General features: G+C 43.5%; 1 protein-coding gene across 4 annotated transcripts; it reads right to left on the reverse strand.

Annotated features, from left to right (window-relative positions):
* Window positions 1–6,181: 6,181 nt before the first annotated feature.
* Window positions 6,182–23,251, reverse strand: fbxo38 (F-box protein 38). Of its 4 annotated transcripts, none has more exons than XM_014200106.2 (21): window positions 22,861–23,251; window positions 20,447–20,639; window positions 19,957–20,090; window positions 19,534–19,700; window positions 19,145–19,310; window positions 18,682–18,957; window positions 17,016–17,109; window positions 16,794–16,924; window positions 15,974–16,144; window positions 15,632–15,774; window positions 13,722–13,935; window positions 13,389–13,538; window positions 12,981–13,178; window positions 11,644–12,273; window positions 11,390–11,490; window positions 11,088–11,190; window positions 10,789–10,955; window positions 10,204–10,349; window positions 9,724–9,827; window positions 8,737–8,850; window positions 6,182–8,324 (listed from the first exon to the last, which is right to left on the reverse strand). In XM_014200106.2, exons 2-21 carry the CDS (start codon window positions 20,575–20,577, stop codon window positions 8,146–8,148), a joined length of 3,519 nt encoding a protein of 1,172 aa, XP_014055581.1. In that variant the 5' UTR covers window positions 20,578–20,639; window positions 22,861–23,251; the 3' UTR covers window positions 6,182–8,145. The 4 variants fall into 4 exon arrangements, with proteins under 4 accessions (XP_014055581.1, XP_014055579.1, XP_014055580.1 ...); XM_014200104.2 differs by having other exon boundaries at window positions 19,534–19,697; window positions 19,945–20,090; XM_014200105.2 differs by having other exon boundaries at window positions 19,534–19,697; window positions 19,945–20,090; window positions 20,447–20,693.
* Window positions 23,252–23,366: the final 115 nt, after the last annotated feature.

Consider the following 23,366-nt stretch of genomic DNA (forward strand, 5'->3'; position numbering starts at 1 on the left):
ATTCTGTGTAAACCACTCCGCACCCACCCCTCGACTCGCATCCCCCATCCTCCAGGTCCTCAGAACCTGGGTGCTGCTGTCGCCTCCTGAGGTACTGCCTGGCTGGAAAAGACTACATTTAGACAGAGGGGGGACTGCCCTGGAGGGGAACAAACTGAAAACAGTAAAACAAATGAGGGAATGTTGGTTGGCACCCTGGCTTGGCGGGGGCGGACCCTTCATTAGGGTAGTGAAGTGCAGAGAGCTAGGGTCACCCCCGTGCCTGCTCCCTTCCAGAGAGGCCTTAAAAAGGCAATGTTTGGAGAAGATCCTCTGTTTACATCTGGAGAAACGGGGGCCATTAAAGACGGCAGCCAACCAGTGCCTCACGGCTTGGCAGCTCCAAACCCTAATAGCCCGGGCCGATATGGCCCTTTTCTTCTTCTTGTAAATCTCATGCTTCATGTGTGTGCACTTTTTCCCTCATATGGAGAGGACCAATGACTTATGCGCTTCCCCCTAAAGAATTGTATATATGGTGTCTTGCCATATAGCGTAGTGATTTTACCCCAATAATAGACATTACTTTTATGCTAAAATATTATATTTTTCTTATACACATCCATCTTTCTCCAGAGGCCCAAATGTTTTTTTTTAATGTTCTTTTAATTGATTGATTTTTAACTGTGCTAAGTTCAAAGAATTGATGGATATGATTAAGAGAACTGAGGAAATAGAGACCCAAATGAATTGTGATAAACACCAAAAGGGGTGATACATTATCCGCTTTACTCAGACCTTGACACATTCTACAGCTTGTTAAGATTTGCAGCATACATATACACTTTTACACAGTTTATTAGGTACACCTATCTAGTACCGGGTCGGACCCCACTTTGCCTCCAGAACAGACGGAATTCTCCGGGGCAAGGAAACTTTGCTCAACTGGTATCAAGGGACCTAACGTGTGCCAGGAAAACATTCCCCACCACTGACACCAGGCAGGATGGGACGATGGACTGACTCATGACGCAACAGGTACAGGGATTCATAGGACCAGGCAATGTTTTTCCACTCCTCAATTGTCCAGTGTTGGTGATTGAGTACCCAATGGAGCCTCTTCTTCTTGTTTTTAGCTGATAGTGGAGTGTAACCCGGTGTGGTCCTCTGATGCTATAGCCCATCCGTGACAAAGATCGACGAGTTTTGCATTCCGAGATGCCATTCTGCACACCACTGTTGTACTCCACCGTTATTTGCCTGTTTGTGGCCCGCCTGTTAGCTTGCACAATTCTTGCCATTCTCTTTCGACCTCTCATCAACTATCTGCTTTCGGCCACAGGACTGAGACTGCTGGCACCGACAATCAGACCACGCTAAAAGTCGCTTAGTTCACTCGTTTTGCCCATACTAACATTAAATCGAACAGTAACTAAATGCCTCAATGCCTGTCTGCCTGCTTTATATAGCAAGCCAAGGCCACGTGACTCACTGTCTGTAGGAGCGAACCATTTTTGTGAATGGGGTGGCGTACCTAATAAACTAAGTGTATATGAGTAGCACTGTAGACAAACATTCACCTTTATTCAAATAACCCACTGGGCACAGACGTCAATTCAAAGTAAATTCCATGTTGGTTCAACGTATTTTCAATGTTTTATTCAACCAGTGTGTGCCCAGTGGGAACCTGTGTCAAGAAACATAGAACATCTCTGTCTTTTGATCCCAGTGTCCATTCATTACCTCTAAAACTCAGGTTTGTGGTGTTTCACCTTTCTATCTCTCTCAAACTGTTATTTCACACCACTCAGTTATGTGTGTGAATTGGAGTCTGACCATTGGCATCCAGAATCCATCTTAATTGAATAGGGAGCAGAAGCACAGGATGAAACACAACAAATACTATGTTTTTCAGTTTTCTGTATTTCATTTGAATCAAAAACATTTGACCGTGAAGGGATATTTAGTAGCAGTGAGATGCTGGGTCATTAATAGGGCATTTTGTATAAGTCTAGGTCTAGGAGGGTGCTTGTGTTGTTAATGACTTGAATGTCTTCAGCATTATGTAATACCACGTGGCGTAGCACAGTTTCTCAGGGCCCCCCACAAGGTAGAGCAACCCCTCAAAAAAGTAGTATTTTGATTGTTTAATTCTATCATAAGATCAATGTGATACTGGTACTCGCTGTATATACAGTAGCTCCTTTCTTGTGTATTTTATTTGTAATATGATATTTTTAACTCTGCATAATCAGCAAGCTTTTCACTGTAAAGTCTACACCGGTTGTATTCGGTGCATGTAACAAATACATTTTGATTTCAGATTATTTAAATATGTAATACAAATCTCCAAACTTTTTGTTTTGTTTTATGGCACTATTAATTGCTCCAGGGCTAATTTCTTTAGCATTCTGTTGTGTTTTTCTAGATTTAGAACATAAAACAACATTTATAAAGCAAACATTATTCCTTAGGTCTAGCACAGCAAATACTTCAATTGTTTAAGCATATGTTGCTGAACATAAATATTTTTTCAGAACATTGTAAAAATAAATTGGTCTTAAGGGGGTTAGCCATCAGCGACGGAGTTGACAAGCCACTGACAAGAGTTGACAACAGATACTGAAAACAGACATATTTTTGACTCTAAAAATCTAAGTTCAATACAAACATTTGTAAAATATATCAAATTATTCATTTGAAAATCCTCAATAAAAACATATCCATTCTATCAGATCTTTCAGCCCTCTGACGGAGTTGACGTTGTACAAAAGTGATAGAGTTTTTTGTTTTATGGACTTGACAAAAATCATATTTTCTTCTTCATTCAAGTGCAATACACAGTAGCAATTCTTTTTTCGTCTCAATTGCTTTATGAGTCTAAAATGTAATTAAATGTAACATATTGTATTTGAACCAAAGTTCATATTCTATCAGGCAGATGGAGTTGACAGTTTATGGTTGTGATGGTGATTCCAACATTGTTTGTTTAAATCTATCAAAAGTAGATAACTTTACAGACCATGAGTGGTCTTGTTACACAACATGTAATGAGGACATGAATAAGGGGTCCTTATGGTATAGCTGAACCTGTTCATTCCTGATTAATTTAGGATTTTAGACAAATCTGACAGAATTAACCAAATCTCCAGACACATCTTTTAGGAATCACAGTTTTGAGATAAGTATTCTTTAAAGTCACAGGGGGCTATTGCAAGAAATGACATAAGATAATATTTCAGTTAATATCCATTATTGCCAGTTTTTTAAAACATTTTAAACACTTTTTGGGAGAGTTTGAAATTGCAATCCTTTGCTCTGGACGAGGACATATCCAGGCATAGAGCTGACATGGAAATAATATTGAAAGTATTTTGAAAATTCCAAAAACAAATATATATTTTCTTTATAAAAATTCCCCTAAAGTACATTTAAGCAAAAATATGCAAAAAGTATATTTTTGTCAAGTATAAAAATAAAGTTTCCCTGCCGGACAAGGATTGTCCCGATGTTCAAGAATCCCTGAGCTAATTTCGGCTATTCTTCAGATTTTGCCATGACGCTGAAAGAAAATGTAGCAGTTTTAAAGATAATTTCCTGTAATTAGTAAAAAGAAATTATGACGTGTTCATATGCTTTCTGGGGGGGCCGACCTCTGGGGGGACCCCAACTTTGCGGGGGGGTGTGCTACGGCAGTGGTAATACCCCTGGGCTTAGAGATTTTTTTCCACATGCAACACAAATACATAAAACACACAAACCAATGGGAATTCCCACCAAGTCCCTCATTCACTGTATCAATGTATGTCACCAACCAGCCCTCTCTAGATGCAATAACAGTATGCTGTTATTGGAAGGATTGAATCATTTCAACAGAGAAGTGATCTTAAAAACACAAACGGTTTGGGTAATGGGAGAAATACACTTGGAATGACTTTGGTTACTATAGTATGGTTTGACAAGAGGCAGATTTGTGTCTCTACATTCAAATAAATATAGCTATATATCCCAATCCTCTACCTTTATGTCCTGAGCAGGGAGGTGAGCCAATGTGCTAAAGATATAACTTTGGCCTGTCATGTCAGAATAAGTTTCTACCACAACATGATCCACTCCACGCACAGTCTGCCTGCCTGGGGGAGGGATGACAGAAACCACACAGCCCAGGCAGCAGGATATAGCAGCAACAGGAGAAGATGGAGAGGAGAAAGGCACAGATCCTGTTTGGCTGACAGTCTGAACTCTGGATGTATGAGTGAGACAAGTAGGGGGAAGGTGGGTGGGGGTATGGGTGGTTGTGAACTTAGTAGCCATTCCTTACCCATTGCATTTATGGAACCAAACGGGTCCATCAATTTGGGAGTCTTGAGTCTTCACTGCTGCTGGAACAAAGAGATGGCAGGGCTATATAAGGAAGTGGTTTTCAAAATCAACACTGACGGCCCTTGTTCATTTGCCTTTCTCTGAATTAGCTCTCTTACCAGCCTAGCGCTTCAGCTGTCTTGCACAACTCCCAGTGTGTTCCAAAGATATAAGAAATGGAGAAAGGAGAATTGCATCATTTCCTTCAGCCAGTCAGACCAATTACAGCTGAAGAATGTAGGGAGAGAAAAAGGGAGTAAAAACACAAACAGGGAGCGATAATAATTAACTGGACTGGGATTCAGCAGAAAGACAACAGGGTCTCAGCCAGGAAATGACAGTCATGGACACTGGAATGGCAAGGGCACCTTCATCACTCTAGTGTTTTGAGTCACCCCTCTTTCAACTATCTACACATCCCACAGATAGTGAGCCTGTTAGCCATTCAAATTAAATATAGCCTTGCCTCTGACATAGCTTGCCTGTTTTGGTCATATTTGTTTGAAAAGCCTGAAAATATCTACCATCTACACTCTGCTGTGTCTACGTCTGAAAAGTATCAACAATAGGAAATTGTGTTTATACATCATGGACAAAGTGAGGAGACATTTCACAACAGGGGTCAATTATGAAACAATAATTGGTTCTGGTGGAAATTAAGATATGAATAATGGAGCTGAGAGCTAACATAGATAACACTAAAAGCCTAGGGTTGAGGAGGCGGATGCAGAAAGGGTCTTGCAAGATGTTTGCGTCCCAAATGGTGCCCCATTCCCTTCATAGTGGAGTACTTACAGGGAATGGGGTGCCATTTGGGATGCATGCATGGTATACATGTGTGTGGATTGTCGTTTTCCACAGACACAGGCAGCTTTGGACACATCAACAGGAAAGAGTCCGGATGTGAGGCTTGGTAATTAGGAAGGTGGGTGTGGGCACCAGATCCTGCTCAGGGACATACTTCACCTTGTTTTCTGTATGCCAGGCCTACCCCCCTAAAGTATTTAATATGCAATCTGGGCACAATTAAAGGAGTGTGTGTGAGGTGTTCTGTTGAACATGTTGCTGTACCAGACTTAATACATCTTCAATTACACATCAGTACTTTATTACATTAGGTAGTTACTATTTCAATGTACAACATTCTTAAACCTTTTGCTAAATTGAAAGGTCAACAAATCCTAGCTCTTTTTGGGAATGGTATACGGAGGTGAATTTGGCCAAAGCGCTGTCACACAGACATACTGCAGGTCCAACATCCCCTCCACAGGAACCAGAGTAGATTATCATACTCTCCCCACAAATCTTCCTCTTCCTGCTTAGACAAGGGAAAAGGGGACAACTGGCCTAGAACATTACACACCTATTCTGTGTCAGAACATATAAATAGTGTGACAAAGACTTACTCCAGACCAGCCACACAACCTTTCTTACAGTACTTGTCTTGAGTCCACTTAAACTTGATTTTTTTTTACTGCAGCAAGGAAATGGATTATCCAGATGTAGGGCAGCATTACACTTTAATTGAAAAGCTGGCAATCTAACTCCACTTGGAAGACATCTGCTCATCTCTGCAAAAACCAGGTGTTTTAGGCCTCTTAATGAAAACACCTTAACCCCTATTTAGTGCACTACTTTTGAACAGGGCAGTATATAGGGATCAGGGTGCCATTTGGGAGGCAACACTCAGAATATATCGTCTCTTTTTAGTTCTCACAATTTACGGTGAACTGGTCGGTCTCAATAAAAGAGAAGAGGCTTCAGTCCATTCTCTGTGCACCCCCCCCCACACACACACGACGTCACTGCCAGACAAAGCATGACACACACACAGTGGTGCTCCACTTGATTCAGTTCTCCCTTTTTATTATGTGAAATAGTTTTTTTTTTATATAAACATATAAAACAAATCTTGGAAGATCCATTAAATACAGCACATCTGTACATGGGTTTTTGTACACAGGTTTTCTGCAGAGCTTAGCGTGTTTCTAGATTAACTTCACAAGCATTAGTAGCCTGGCTTTGGAAGAGGAGGGTGGAGGGAGTCACCCAGACAAGAGAAAAAAGTAGAGCAGCAAGAAGGGGGTTATCACACTTTAAAAGGCTTTTTTAAATTTTTTATATCCGACTCTTAAAGTGCCCTTCAAAAATGTATTTCCTCGACTAACAGGAACACTGGGTTCTTTCACAGTTAACAGATTCAGCATTGCGTGCGTAGTTAAGACAAAATGCGTGTTTGTTTGCATACACCATCTGACTTCCTGTCGAAGAGCCTGTGTGAAACTCAAACATCCAAAGGGTAGGAGAGACTTGGGAACATCGAAGTGTCTTTTTCACTAATCCAGAGATCTAGAAAAGAAGCTTCAGAACATATGGTACATTCCTGTACTGTTCCTTCTCCTACTTCCTCCTGTGTTCCAGTGCGATGCACATACATGAACAAAACTTGGTTGTGCTTCCTAAAGAGAAGTATTATTATACCACATAAGACACACTGTGGTGCTCATGTGTTGAAGGTCATCTTGCTTGGATACTGTCTGCATGCTTGCAGTCGTCTAGAGATGAACGAGACATGCTTTTACGACCCTCACTAGCCATGACCCTTATTCAAAACAACCAGAGCCATTCTTGAAGTCTCTAGAAATGTGGGTTCAATTAGAGGCGGGGAGAATTCTTAAATTATTGTATGCATGAAAGATGCTTAACAATGAAAGCCATTTCTTTTTTTTTCTCCTCGCTCTTTTCTTTAGGAACCGCTTACAGGAGAATTGGCGGGGGGAATTAAATGGTAACAAATTTATTTTGATACCGCCGCAGTTCTCTCTCGCTCTCGTTTTACCAAGTCGTGAGGTAAACAGAACTTAGCAAGACACAGACCAGTCATAATGCACACCTATTGAACCTACCACCCCCCCAACAACAACAACAACAACAACAGACCTCAGGAACAGAGGTGAAGGACTAAAACATAGAAAATACAAATTAAAACAAAGCATAAATAAATTAGCCAAAGAACTATTGGGAAAACGAAACGTCTTTTTTTTTTTTTACAAACAAATCTAAGGGCACTTCTAGCATCTAGCTTGAGGGTGCTTCTCTAAAGCTTGTGTCTTTGTCAGCACCAGAGGTAGGTGAAAACACCAAACTCCCGAAAACTGATATTCCTCCATTCCAGTGGAAATCTTGCCAAAACACAAAAAGGGAATTCAAACACTCAAGAAAAATAACATCTTGTTGAAAACAGAATACTAAGCGGTGCCCTTTCAATTCTCCAAGCTCAGGTACGTGGTTCTCTCTCGGTGCAGATCTCAGATTTCTACAATAACATAGGCATACACACTTCCCTGGGTGCTTTAACATATACGCCGGTCCCCACACATAGTTTCAACATCACCTATACGGTGAGGTAGTGCATGGAAAGATCAACATAGCGTATCTATGAGTATGAATGGCAGGCAAGAGCAGAGCTTTAACTCCTCTAAGGTCAAGGAGCTGTCATTCCCCCACTGAGAAAAACCCTAAACAATGGCTGTGAGAAGACAACCAACCCACTGAGCAGCCTCTCGCTCTCCCTTCATGTAAGGTCAGAAAATACAAAACAAGGCAACTCGAGACAGACACTCCAGTGCCCCCTCCCTGGAGCTCCATTGAAAAATCTGTCAAGCACTGGTTCTCAACATTGGGTGGGTGCAATGGTCACAGTAGGAGCCTGGCAGGCAGACACCAAGGGTGCTGGGTCTCCACTCCAGACCTCCTCCCCTCCCTCTCAGGTCTCTCCCCCAGTCTGGGACAAAACAGGAGGCACTAGATGTAGTCATCGTCCACAGGTTCGCCCCGTACGTCACAGTAGTGGATGAAGACCACCACCACACGCTGGAAGACCCCGCGCCGTGTCTGGCGCCGCTCCGATATCTCCTCACCGATGGTCTCCATGCAGATGTCTGCCGAGAGCTGGCCCTTCCTCCGCGGGGCGTAGATGGTGGCTGCAGGAGAGACACAGGAGAGGAGGGTTGGTACCATAGCAATTGAATGAGTAGAACGGGCTAGAAACCTTTCACCATGGCAATTTGACTGGTAAACTCATGGGTACACTCAAAATGGCTGCCAGTCCACCCATTATGGCGTCATTGAATGTGGCTAGCACCTTATGATTGACAAGCAGACTCAAGAGTGCTACCGAGAAGGTACCCATCAGGGAAGTAGGCCCTAAAAGGTGCATTCCATTCTATTCATTTGAATGCCTCAAGAGACAGATCACAGTTCTCATATAACACAACTGACAATGAGCCTAGAAATAAGGGAGCAGGTTTGCTAGTCACTGCAGCCAGGTTGAGCACATGTGTATAGCAGGTAGGTAAAGATGGTGACAACTGGACAGGGGAGACGGTCACTCACTGCTCTCATCATCCTCAAAGTCATAGCGTGCGTAGCTGTTGGGATCAGCTGTCCGTAGGGTACGGAGCCAGGGGAAGTCTGTGATCATGGAGTAGGGCGCTTCATCTACCAGTCCTACAGACAGTAAGCACACGCGCACACACACACACACACACACACACACACACACGAGAGAGAAAGAGCGACAAGCTACATCAGACAGGGCAGAGTAGCTACCACCCCAAAATTGCAAGGGTAAAGTGAAGAAACACAATGTAGGTCTTGAATCATGAAAGCCAGAAGGGGACAATGAATGAAGCATGGAAAAACACTAAAGCCGGGTGTACACTACACGATTTTGGCCCCGATTTAGCGGTCCCAGACAAGTTTGAGATCCGAGACAAAATCCCTATGTTGTTGCCTACTCGGAGCCGACACACGTTTAATGCGAGTGGGTCGGAGACGCAATTTGAGGGCTACCGATCCAGTCTTTGAGCAGTTCCAGACGTCCCGATATTTTCACACGTTTTATTTTATCGGCACAAAATCTGCAACGCTCTGGTAGTGGTAGATATGCAATGAAAATATTTTAAAAAGGTGATCAGCAATAGCCAATAAAAGCTCTCCAGAGGAGCAGCCAGTGAGATGATGACGTATCACATCACCCAGAATGTGTACTCTTGAGCAGGAGAGATGACTACTAATACTAGCATGCGTGAACGTCTGACTGAAAACGTTTATGAGGCTGCTTTGAGCCATCTAACCACATCCTTGTTTTAGCGAGACAGGGTGGTATCGAGAATCCTCACAACCAAGCGAAGAATCATTTAGTGTGTGACTCCACAGCTGGCCTTAATTGGACTGTTGAGATCCCAGTAGACCAGCACTATTCACATGGTTTATTAATAGAACTGATGTAGAATAGAGTGACTGTAGAGAAGGATGTAGCTATGCTGTGAAAAGACTGAGACCCAGTCTCAAAGGGTTTTAGACAGGATTTCCTCTCACCCTCCAAGGTGTAAATGTCTCGGCCCCAGGGGTAGCTGGGATACTTCTTGATATCCTCTTCCGTCCGCGTAGCTTCGGGGAAGAACTCGTACTTGATGAGTTCCCTGTTGATTAAATGAAAGTGGTTATTTATGTTGGGTTTTTAGATGAAGGAAATGGGCATTGGTCCTTGATCACCAGCCCAACAGTCTAGTACAGTACGGCCGAATAGGGTCAGTAGAGAATCAACAGCGCCATCAGCTGGCCGTAGTGAGAATGACACCGGGCCATCTGTTGGAGGAAACAGACTGGCAGCAACCCACTAAATATTCTACTGGATTACATAGAAAAACTGTTGGAAATTGAAACATCTAACCAAATCCATAAATGAAAAAAAAAATATATATATATATATATATATATATATATATATATATATATATATATATATGAAAAGAGGGATATTAAAAAAGGTATTATCAAGCAATATCTGTGACTCACTGGCTGATGTTGGCGATGGTGTCCATCCAGCTGCGTACTCTGACCTTGTTCCTGACATTAGGAGGGTTACTGAACTCGTGGATGATGGCGATGTGGTAGGGGTACGGCCCACGGAACAGCTTCCTCTCCAGGGCCAGAGAGTCAATCTAGGACAAGGGACAAGGTCAGAGTAGGACATGGTTTACAAACCATATCGGCAGGTAGCCTAGTGGTTAGAGCGTTGGACTAGTAACCGAAAGGTTGCAAGATCGAATCCCCGAGCTGACAAGGTAAAAATCTGTCGTTCTGCCCCTGAACAAGGCAGTTAACCCACTGTTCCTAAGCCGTCGTTGAAAATAAGAATTTGTTCTTAACTGACTTGCCTAGTTGAATAAAAGGTAAAAAAAAAAAGTATAATTTAAACTGGGGATACTTCTGCTAGGATTTAGTGAGAAATCATGCTCACATTTCCTGTGGAAGTCATACCTATTGCGCAGAATAACTGTAGTAAGACATATCTGAACTAGGTTCAATGTTTTAAATCCAGTGTAAATTTCATTTGGAAACGAACAGGTCCCAGACAGGAAGTCTGTGGTTCTGACTGACCTGCTGCATGGGGCGCATGTAGATGATGCGGTTTCTCTCCGGGGGCATGCGGAGGATCTGATCCAGGACCTGCTCCATGTCCAGCTTCTTACACTGGGCGTAGTCAAAGCGGTTCACTATGGGGGCACTTTCCACCTTCAGGTGCTTCAGCACTCTGCAGCGTGTGGCTGGAGGGACACAGAGAGGGACGGCAGAGGGCCATTTGGGATTTAGCCTTCACATGACAGAACGGCCCACTAATTATGTTCATTATCAAGCCTTGATCATATATCGAGGGAGAATATAGAAGGGAAACCTACCATGAACAAACATCATCTTGGGGCAGTCCTTCAGCACCAGGTCAGTGATGCCACAGTTAGTAAGGGTGATTCCCACTAGGTTTTTGGACTTCAGCGTCAGCACCTAGATGGCAATAGGGAGGGATAAACAAAGGAAGGATGCTACATTTAATAGAGATTCCGTAATTTTACCATGTATGGCTTTGTTTCAAAATGGCAACCTGGCATATTTCCTATGTACTGGTAATAAGGTATCCAATCTATTTCTGTGCCGCTTTGCTCAGGAACAGTGGGTCTCTTCCCAGTATGTGTAGTGGTCCTACCTGTACATGGTCGTCCTCAGTGACCGGGTCGCTGGTGCTGGTGGACTTGTCTGCTGTGCGTTTCCTCTTTACAGTGACCCGAGGCTTGGAATTGGACAACTCTGCATGACAAAACAATAGGAACTCTATGAGAAACTTATTTTTCACAGGCTTTCCTACACTATCAAAGCTATGATAATATGGCCTACATTTCAAATGATCAGCATTACAATGCATTTCGTGCTCTGACAGAAGGACCGCTTATCCCGTCTAACCTGACTCAGACACCAGAGGTACAGATGACAGTCTGCTGCGGGCGCGGGTGACAGGTCGCCTGGGAAATCCATCTCTTAACCCTCTGGGCTGGGGCTCTACGCTGGCCTCCCCGGAGCTCTGACCCAACATCCTCTCACCACGGTGCCCCTCAGGCACGCCCCTCGCCAGGCTCTCTTCAGCAGGGTCCCTGGCCTCCAGCCCCTCTGCGCTTGCTCCCTCCCCCAGATCCTGCCTCCTCTCTGGGGTCCTGTCCCCTCCTCCTGCCCCTCCAGAGGCTGGGTGGTTGGGCACGCTTCGAGTCCTTCCCTCTGGGCCGAGGCGAGCCCTACTGCAGGTGCAGCGAGTCCGGACTGTCCCCTCGTCCCCTGCCCGGGCTCTGGACTGTTCCTCCTGGTTAGCAGAGTCTTCTCTCCAGTGGACGGAGCAAACACAACCCCCCGTGGTACAGCCTGCCCCCCCAGCAGCCCCTGTCCCTGCAGCAGGCTCCTTGGAGCTCTTGTCTTTGTCAGGGACCTCAGTGGCAGCCTTCATGTCAGCTTTGATCTGCTCACTGGTGACCTGGCAACCCTTCTCACAGCTGGGCTCCTGTAGGGGTGGCCCTCGACGACGCAGGGGCGTCTTCCCTTTACCTGCAACACAGCACAGAACTCACAATAATAAAATTTAAGCCTTAGAAGCCATTTGAGTTTTATGGCAAGGATAGAAAATACAATTTATCATAATTGAAAGAGCTTATTTTTGATGTGAGGAGTAGGGATGAGCATTTGAAATGATTTCACTATTCAAATAATATCCTGAAATTCTTTCGGCTAGCCGGATAATCCAAATAAAACAATTGCTTTATGAATCAGAATGGCGCAATTGCAGAGGGCAGAGATACCACAACAGCAGACAGGCTGCTATTCTCCTGTATTTTTAGCTAACAACAACAGTGAAAGAGAAGTCTGACGCTCGCCATGAAAGAACAGATTCTGTTTCAAGACAGCTTTCTGTTAAGTGTTTTGCATTGATCTGTGCCAGGTCTCGTGAAACCTCCCTTAGGTGCGCTTGTCATCGCTAATTGAAGACGGGAAAATAGAATACCGTTGTCAGGGCTGATTGGAGGGCTAAATACGCAGCAGTAGCTCAACTACATTAAAAAGTTTATATATTAAATGTCATGGTCTGTCCTTGTATGTAACAATGTCACATAGATCATTTAATTTAGACCACTTTTACATTATTGTTTTTTAGGCCTATATTAACAATCTAAAATTGAAAACACACAAGTTAAAACACTACCGTAAGTTCAGATATTTTGAATAACCGTGCCCATCACTACATTTGAGAGACTCACTAATGTGTGTGGCTGCCTCCTCAGCAGTGGTAGTCTTGCCAGTGGGCTGCGGTGGTTCAGGAGGATAAGTGGTCAGTTGTTGCTGCTGCTGGGGCTGGCCTGGAGCCTGGGTTCTGACAGGGCCCTCCTCATCCTCACTGTCCGAGTCGAAAATCACCACTGGAGGCTTCTTCACCACACACTGAACACCACTGGGACCTACAGGGGGGAGAGACAGAGAGAGAGAGGGTGCGGTGGAGAAAGACAGAATAAAAAGAGCGGGGAGCAAGAGGAGACAGAGGAAGAGACAGAGGAGACAAGAAATAGAGAAAATAGTGGAGAGAAAAATACATAAAAATGAGAAAAGTCCATTCTCATGTAAACTCGCTGAAATATGTGCCACTGTAGTGGAGTTAGTTCTGTCCAGACCTGCTTGCTCCTCGTCTGCGTTGTCTGGCCGAGGGTTGGCAGCAGGCTGACTGGGACCAGGGGGTTCCATCTCGTCTGCAGGCCAGGCCTGGACCACGGCCTCAGCCTCAATGTTCTCATCCTGCAACATCCCGTTCACCTCAGGAAGCTCTGGAGGAGAGGAACAGTAGAAAGGTCATGAGTTTGTACACTAGTGGTACATTACGCAGCTAAGATCCCCATGTCAGCAATAGTAGCAACGTTGACGATGTCATTACAACTTTGTAACAATAATGTAGCAATGTTATAACACTGTCATGTGGTAAGGTTGTAACAATGCGAGCAGCAGAGTACCCTCGGCCCTGTGTCGTGGTTGAGGCACGACAGCTGCACCCTCCTCGTTGTCATTGTTGTGCGGTGGGATGTTGGGTGCATCGTTGTTGTTGTTGTTCTGGTGGTTGTTGTTGTTGTTGTTATTGTCGTTGTCATTGTTGGAGTTCTGGTTGCTGACCAGGGCAGAGGAGACTCCTATCCCAGTGCCAGCACTCAGACCCACACGGGCACAGCCCTGAGGGAGTAACAGAGTGAACACACTAAATGTATTGGGTAAATTGTTATGGAATGTAATATTTAGCATTTTATGTAACTGCCTTAATGTTGCTGGACCCCAGGAAGTGTAGTAATGGGGATACTTAATAAACACAAAAAAGATCAAAGACCATCATGACCGATTATTTCTTGAGCAGATGGTCAGGAACATAATTACAAATAATTTGTAGACTGCAAATTGACCACAAGAAGCCCAAACAGATATTTTGCTAAAACATAATAATTTCAAACCTTGTTTACATTTGTATAAACTATCACATACACTGAGCATACAAAACATTAGGAACACCATCCTAATATTGAGTTGCACCCCCTTTTGCCCTGAAAAAAGCTTCAATTCTACAAGGTGTCGAAAGCGTTTCACAGGGATGCTGGCCCATGTTGACTCCAATGCTTCCCACAGTTGTGTCAAGTTGGCTGGATGTTTTTTGGGTGGTGGATACACACGGGAAACTGTTGAGCATGACAAACCCAGCAGCGATGCAGTTCTTGACACACTCAAACCGGTGTGCCTGGGACCTACTACCATACCTTGTTCAAAGGCACTTAAATCTTTTGTCTTGCCCATTCACCCTCTGAATGGCACACAGACAATTGAGATATGGATTGTGTATAAAAGGCCTCTAACCTGTCACCTCCCCTTCACCAATTGAAGTGGATTTACAAGTCACATTAATAAGGGATCATAGCTTTCACTTGGATAGTCGGTCATGGAAAGAGCAGGTGTTCCTAATGTTTAGGTCACTCTGTGTATATCGCTTTATTATGCATGGGAATACGTTGGAACAGATTTCCAAAATTAAAATGACATGGAGCTGATTTGCTGGTGTTTTTAATGCATTTCATGACCAACAATACAATTAAAATAAATAATGTACAAGTAAAATAAAATGTTTTGGGGGAACCCTGATCTATGAGGTGTTAACATTATAGTCCAGTCTGGACTAAGCATAGAACTTCATATTCAGTCACAATCCCTGTGTTGTTAGATCACTTCCAAGGAGGTTAATATTATATATCTGGTCCTCAGTCTATAGCGCATGGCTTGCAACGCCAGGATAGTGGGGTTTGATTTCGAACACCCGTATGAAGAAAAATAAATAAATGTACGCACACATCACTTAGTCGCTTTATAGAAAATCGACTGCTAAATGGAATCATTGGGGCAAAATACCTGGCTATAGGTTCTAGGCCAGGGATGGGAAACTGGCAGCCCGCATTTTGAAAGCCCCCGGATCAAATTCCCAAAATCTCAGTCGGGGTCTCAACTTAAGTTGCACCTTGTGTAGTAGATTTCGAAATGTTGTTTTGCATCAGCAGTTTTCTTGTCATGTCAGTCACTTAGCCCATGTCAGCTAACATTTTTTAGATTATTAAATTAGTTTTGCGGCCAGCTATCTAAACTTGTTAACATGGTCGAATTACTGGCCGGGGGTCCCCACTGATTTTGTTAGTCTCACATAGATATATTAAAAACTACAAACATTTATCTTCACCCTACGGCAAAATGTATAAAATTCCAGTAAATTAGCTGTAAAACGGCTCATTTTCCTCTCCAACCCATGACAAAATGTGTTGAATTGCACAAAATTAACTAAAAAATGTTACCATTTTCTCTCCGCTGTCATGAGGGGAGCCCAGTGCAGTGGACTTACCTTGGGTGGCTCTCTGAACATCTGGTCCAGGGAGATGAACTCCAGGCTGGGGAGCAGCTCAATGAACTGGCTGAACGACTCCAGCTTGATGGCATGGCAACGCACCAGAGTCAGGTCCACCAAGCGACTCCACCGCGAGTGGTCTGATGACAACACAGACACAGTTCTAAGTGTCCTCTAAGCTTTCGATGTTCATGAGCCTGAACTAGTCATTTAAGCAAAAAACATAAAATGATCTGTTTCAAAGCTAAGAAAGCATACTGCTTCTGGCAAGGTCCTAAAAACAAAAATAAATAAAATAAAAGACCCTAAAAACCGCAAACAGATGATTTGGTCCATTACCTGTAATCCACTTGTGTGGGTTGTGGAGGTGGGGGCAGTTGTATATGACCAGATACTTGATGGAGGAGAACACCTCGTTGACAGCCTTCATCCCGATGTCTGTGATGATACCTGGGTTTTCAATGACGTCAGCCAGGCCATACTTCACCAGCTCAGAGTGACTCATTTTACCTAACCAAGAAAATACATTACAATCAATACATCTTATGTAATAGCATAACCATAACCTACAGTTAAAAGGCTAGACTTTTTATTTTTATGGAGCATCTTCCTACTTAGCTACATATTTTTATTTAAACAGTTGCAGAAAGTAGATTATGGGGTACAGTAGTAGAGGGGAGGAAAGTAGGAAAGTGTACGGGGTGGTATTCATATCCTTTGCCCATAGACAATGTGTTTGGTAGGTGGATTTCCGCACGATTGATCAATCTCAAAGTCAAAATTGCCTATATCTGAAAAATTCGAGAGAGAAAAAAAAAGTTGCTTTTTGGTCTTAATTTAAGGTTAGGCATTAGGGTTAGCGATGTGGTTATGGTTAGGTTTAAAAATCTGATTTTATGACTTTGTTGCCATACCAGCTAGTGACCACTCCGCAGAGCGTTTTGCACTTCCTAACGTTTAATCGAACAGTAACTGAATACCTCCAGTAACTGAATACCGATGCCTGCTTTATATAGCAAGCCAAGGCCACATGACTCACTGTCTGTAGGAGTGAACCATTTTCGTGAACGGGGTGGTGTACCTAATACACTGGCCACAGTGTATATAACTATAAAATATTATACGTTTTATATAACAACTTCGGCCTTAACTGACTCACACTGCAATAGGAACTCATCGACGTATCCAAGGTGCAAAGTCTCAAACTGGGGAAATTCCAGTTCAGCCATCTTCAGTGCAGAGAACACCCCGTCTTTGGTTAGGGAAGGCTGGATTCGAACTTCATGTAATCTAGATAAATAAAAAATAAAGCACTAGCTAAATCTCACTATTCATCAGGTTTATCCATTTGCTTACCTCAATCAGTCAGTTCTTTGCTTACCTGCGTGCAGCAGTGATGATGAGGTAGCCCAGGTCAACTTCAAGTGCATTCTTACAGGCACCAAATACAATAGTGTGCAAATTGCGAAATCCACCTGGGGCACAAAGGGTAGGTATAGCCATTTCATCTAGCATGCTCATGGAATGCATTTTGATGTGCAACATGTCAAAAAAGGATCCAGAATAATCCAATATATTTTTGGCTCTAGAGATTAATTTGCCTCCATGTTTATTTATATTTTTGCATATTGGCCTAAACTATGCCTGGGAACTCAAAACACATTAGTACCTCTTTGAGGGGTGACCTAGCTAGCTAGGTACTGTTTGTACGTTAGCCGATGATGGTGGTTGCCTGAAGCATGATTCTATCATGACCAGACTAGCAAAAATAATACTGTTTTATTGACAGTAACCTGGTAACATTACTTGCTCATGTCTAATAGGTCCTTGGGAAGTCCAATTGACTTCACCCCATTTTCCGTTCAAATTTTAGCCATTAAAGTGTCAGAAAAACGCTACCTTCATGTACCACATGAGAAAGTGGGAACTCAAAACACATGAACTAGATTGCTAACTCTAAATATGATATTGTTGCTAGATAGCCATGGAATTGATCTAACAGTGGTTGGTTGGCCTATATAGGCTACTTGATGTAATCACCGCAAAAGGCGCGTAGCCGCTCGCCCCTGGTGCATCATGTCAATTACATACACCGTTTGTAAAGTGGTGTTATTTCCTCTATTGACGGTTGAGAAATAACTGTTATACTCGCAAAGCTGAGACAACTCTTTTTTTAACAACGGTAATCGTTTTAATAGTTTCCTGCAATTAGCTTACATTTTCGAAATGTCGCTCGACTGTCAGTATGCTTGCACTTATCAAAATGCATCTTTCCCTTCACTCCGTGTGCGAAATGGAGGAGCAGGAGTGCGAGCCAGCAGCGAAACAGGAACAGGGCAGATACTTTCATTGCAGGAAGCAGGTTAATGCACATTACTGTTGACTAAATAATGGTTTTAGAACAAACTTCTGCAGGGACGTTGTATAGCCTAATCACTGACATAAGCAAAATTGCGTCGGTAAGAGGAGGGCAATGTCGGTGTCTGTAATTTTTGGTTTATTGTCCCAGGTCTAGTTCGTGTTGTCGTCTATCAAATGGTATATGCTCCCTACCTTGCTCTCTCTTCTTGCAACGGCCCGAATCGCACTGGCACGCGCACAGAGCCGCACATGTGGTTGGATAACTAACATCTTGAAAGTGCACGTTGAGTATTATTTGATGTTTTTTTTTTTTTTTGCCGCAGTGGCAACAATTAGGCAGCGGCACAATTCTAATGGAAAAACTGTAGTCATCTCCATCACATTTTTTAAGACCCTTTGAAAACTGAATGCAAGACATTTTAACACTCAAGGCCTTTAAATCAGATACATTAACTTAAGACGTTAAGGAACCGTGGACACCCTGATATTTATTGGACTGGTTTCCCAGACACAGATTTAGCCTACTGCTGGACTAAAAATACCTGCTATTAAGGTTCCCTATTGACCATGTTTTTAGTCCTGACTAGTGTTAATCTGGGTCAGGGAAACTGGCCCATTATTGAGCATGACACACACCTCCAGATGTACTGAATTAAATATAATTAAGATGGTCCATCCTTCCTTACCTGACCTCCAGCTGTCCTCCACCACATGCTGGATGAGCCCCCCCAGGAAGGGCACTCTGACCAGCTCCAGCTGCTCCAGGTTGCGGGCCGAGGCAAGGCCCGTCACCAGGGGCACGTACTTCAGAGAGTTGGTGGGGCCAGCGCAGTTCCTCATCACAAATGTCCGCAGGCTAACACACAGGAAGTCTTTGAAGGGCTGGGGCTTGGTGAGGCGAACCCACTTCAGGTACAGGTGTCTTAGCATGGAGACGCACGGGATCTCTGGCACATTCACCCCTGGGATGTAAGAGAGGAGTACATTGAGTTAGTACACCGTGGTGAGTGTCGTTAGTCTGGTAATTATTAATTATGCCATTGAGCACAACAGAGGAGTTGGTGAGAGCCCACACAGATCTGCTACCAGTCTAGGGTGCCATGACCTAAACAGATTGGGAGATATATGCCTAGTCCTTGATATACTCACCGACAAGATGCAGGGTTTGTATTTTGGCTGCGATTGGGATGGTGAGCTTGTTTTCGGGGGGAATGGGGAACGCCCCGTTGCGGTTGCGGAACTTCCCCAGGATGTGGACCTGAGGCATGTAGTTCCAGATTGCCTCCACCAACTCCAGATGAGACGTCTCCACTCCCTGCAGATAGACAAAGACATCTTAGTGTAGACAAACCTAGCAAAACAACATCTTTAGGAATAATACAGTATCATAGCAATGGTATAACTCAAAATGGATCACATCAATATAAAGATATTTATGTCAACCTAAAAGGCTTTCAAGATCACCTCACCTATTTTCTGAATTGAAAAACATGACAGTCACAATTGTTACTGGCCCGGTCTGTTAGACCCAGACTCACCAGCAGGTTGGGGCAGGCCTGAAGAGCCTCCAGTACTCCTGGGATACTGAAGGCCTCGTAGCCCCGGACTCTTCGGCGCTCCAGGTAGCGGGGGTGAAGCCCATACAGCTGCTCCAGGTCTGGCATCTTCTTCAGCAGCATGAGGAAACTGCAGTCTGTGAATCCTGCTCCATGGCACCAGGCCAAAACAGTTTCAGGGGGTTAACTAAAGAGTGCATTGACACTTTTTTTGTGAGCCCACAATCATTCAATATCACAGAGTATGTATATATTACCTACAATCTTAGCTGCTTTAGACTAGGTTAATTTATGTTTGACAGTACTTCAAAATCGATGATCAACTATTCTGTACCCTAAAGGATGATATGCATCATCAATATCCTCCTGCTACTTTCCAAACATGCCATGTACCTCTCTGCCTACCTGAGGGCATGTACTCCCACCAACGGCTAGCACACAGGTCCACCACCTTCACCACCCGCAGGTACAGTGTCACCGCTTCCCGAAGCTTCCGAGACAGGCACTCCATACACATGATGTCCTGCATGGGCAGATACCTGCATGAAGGGGGGGATAAAGGAGGGAAATATTTACAGCTACCCTATCCTGGTCATTATGGCAGAGTATCACCTTTGAGGCTCAAAAAAAGAAAATGTTAAATTGTAAAATAATCAGTTTTTGTAAAAGCACTGAGATTTACAGTCCAAACAAGGACCAATGATGACATCCCCATTGTTATGTCAGAGGGTGAACAGCAACAAAGAACCCTTATATCCCAAATCGCACCGCATTCCCTATATAGTGCTCTACTTTTGACCATAGGGGTCCTGGTCAAAGTGAGTGCACTATATAGGGAATGGGGTGCCTTTTGGGGGACACCCCCATTGAATTCTGTTCTTTGACACTCACTGACCGGAATATGTGGCAGAGGACCTCATGGGAGAGTTCATTGATGTAGTCCTTGGGCTCCTCCAGTCTGTAAGGATTGGCAGCACCCCCACTGGCGAGCTGTGTCTTGGTGGACTTCCGCCTCGGGCCCATCATGTCCAGGGCAGTGAGATATTCACCCAGAGAAGGTAACAAACTCACTCCCTCTCACGCGGGCCCTGTTATTCACGCATGCACACACAAGGACACGCAAACTCTCACTGATGACACTTCTGCAAGAGAACATTTTTTTCCCTCAGTTGTGGACCAAAAGTGAAAGATACTCAAGTCACCAAGCATTACTTAAACAAATAGATTGTCATATTTACTTATTACAAGTTTGCAGACTCAACGACTTACGATGGAGTTGATCGGCGACTAGTGTGGGCTGACTGGAGCACTGACGTCACATAAAAGTTTGTATAAACGCGGGCTATTCTTTGGGTGCTGAAATACGGAGTTTAAGATAAAAATATATTTGACATCGGAACTCCAGTCCACCCACACTAGTCACTACCATCTTAAATCGTGGAGTTAAGTTTAGGTGTCTATAGCAGCCTGGTTTCATAGACTAGACGTAACATAGTAAATGTAAACCTGAGACACTCAAATTAGTATGATGTGTTACATTTGGTTTGGTTGGTCGGGGTGGATGGGTGGGCATATAATGCGGAGTCTAGCAAGCCAAAGCTTGTGAGTTCGAATATCATCACGGACAACTTTAGCAGATTTTCAATTACTTTCCACTTTTTAGCTACTTTGCATGTTAGTTAACCCTTCCCCTAACCTTAACCCTTTTACCTAACTCCTAAACTTAACCCTTAACCCCTAGCCTAGCTAACGAAATGGGTGATGGACATCCATAAAATTAATACACACCATATGAAACGTAACATATCATACTAAATGGAGTGTCTTGGATTTACGTGCCGAATAATATGAAATGCTCCGAGACCAGGTTGGCTATAGGGACCCATGACTGACAAGCTATCTGTCAGGAATTGGCTCATACTAACTTTTTCATGTCAAATGCTAGCTACATATAGCTCACATGCAATAAGCTTTTCACTTAGCCACGAACCATCTATTGAAGAGTTATTGTAATTTCATAATGAGATCGTCACTACAGCAATACAACTAGCCAATCAGTGATCCAGAATCTGGCCTTACAGGAGATGTTGCATATGGCGATTCTCCTTTAAGCCCCGGAAGGTTGTTATTCAATCTGGCTAGTTGAATGGCTGCTTCCTGGGCTTAAAGGAGAGTCGCCATATTCAACATCTCATGTAAAGCCAGATTCTGGTTCATACAATCAGCAGCTTAACTATTGAGTTCATTCAACAGAGTACCACAGTATGAGTCACAATACCCATAAAACCTAGAGGTCAAACAGGGAGATGGTTCCAATAATTTTTTCCACCATTCACTTTCCCCCATAGGGGATTTTAGAAAAACCTTAAAATAAGTGCTGTTTCTCATGTACATCGCATGACGTTTTGATAACCGTGTAAATATCTCAAGGACAAGGTGACTTTTATCAATATATTCACCTACAATTATCCCAAAATCAATTAGCTGCTAATGTGGCTATCATAAAGATCTACAAATACCATGAGGCTCTGGACAAGACTGCAGAGGCAAAGGTGTTAAGAATCTCTGGATTAACTATCCAATGTTAGCCAAATGTAATAAACTGGCTACATTTATTTAAAATGGACAATTATGTGAACAATCTTGTGTAAGTTTTAAATTGACACAATACCTGGTAGCAAAGGTGTCCACTAGAGATGACATGCAGGAGCTTGCAGGGATTTGTAGTTTTGCATTTGTCTACTTTGATGCTTATTAGCATTTTAGAATCAGTGAATAAAGCAGAATATACTGATAAGTCACCTTGTCCTAGAGAGATTTACATGGTTATCAAAAAGTCATGCCAGGGTAAGCCTACACGAAACACAGCCCTTATTGTAAGTGTTTCTAAAAATCCCTTATGGGAAAAATGAATGGTGGAAAAACGGTTGGAACCATTTCCCTGTTGGACTACTAGGTTTTATGGGTATTATGACACCTTCACTGTGGGGCTCTATAGGCTGCTTAACACACCAATTAACACAATAGCCAGGTAGCTAATGCTAACTTAACTAGCTAGCAAGCTACTGTGTTCATTACAGTATTTCTGCATAAACTGAAAGCCATAAAAAGCCACCAAGGCTTCCTATTACATGACAGCATTTTAGAAGACTAAATACATCTCCAGCAAACGAACGAAACCCACTAAAAAGTGAGACAATGGACATAAATAACGCAAAGTAACAATTAACAAGCACGGGCCACCCCAAAACACAAACAGTTAGCAATGACTAGCTAGCTTTGTAGCATGTTTTGCTAAGCAACATTCACCTTTCAGGCTAGTGAGAATTCACGAAGAGAGGGCTGAGGAACATTTGATTCTTTCCAAGTTCTATACAGGTTCTCGTCCAGTTGGCTTGCAAGCAAGTTGACTCTTCTTTGAAGCTTTCAATCGCTCAATACAGGTTGACTCAGACAGCTGGCTGGCTGGCTAGCTAGCTAGCTAGCTGGCTGGCTGGCTAACAACATCCCCACCCGACACCCGTGGAAGTAACTTAAAGCCTTTTGCGGCAGTGGCAAGCACTGAAAAACAGTTTTAGTTATCCGGCGGTTCTATATGAACCAACCCTTGTCTGAGGACTTGGACCGGGCCTCTCTGTCTGTCTCCAGGAGGTCCGATAAACACAGCATATGAAAGATGAACTCGCACCTCGATATCTGCGCTCAGATCAGAGACGTACTTCCGCCATACACTCGTACCTCAATTTCTGCGGTCAGACCAGAGACGTGCTTCCGCCATACAAACGCTCCGCCCTAAGGTGAATGTACACTAGATA

This window comes from Salmo salar, chromosome ssa05 (assembly GCF_905237065.1).
Source record: "Salmo salar chromosome ssa05, Ssal_v3.1, whole genome shotgun sequence".
In the NCBI taxonomy this organism is placed as follows: domain Eukaryota; kingdom Metazoa; phylum Chordata; class Actinopteri; order Salmoniformes; family Salmonidae; genus Salmo; species Salmo salar.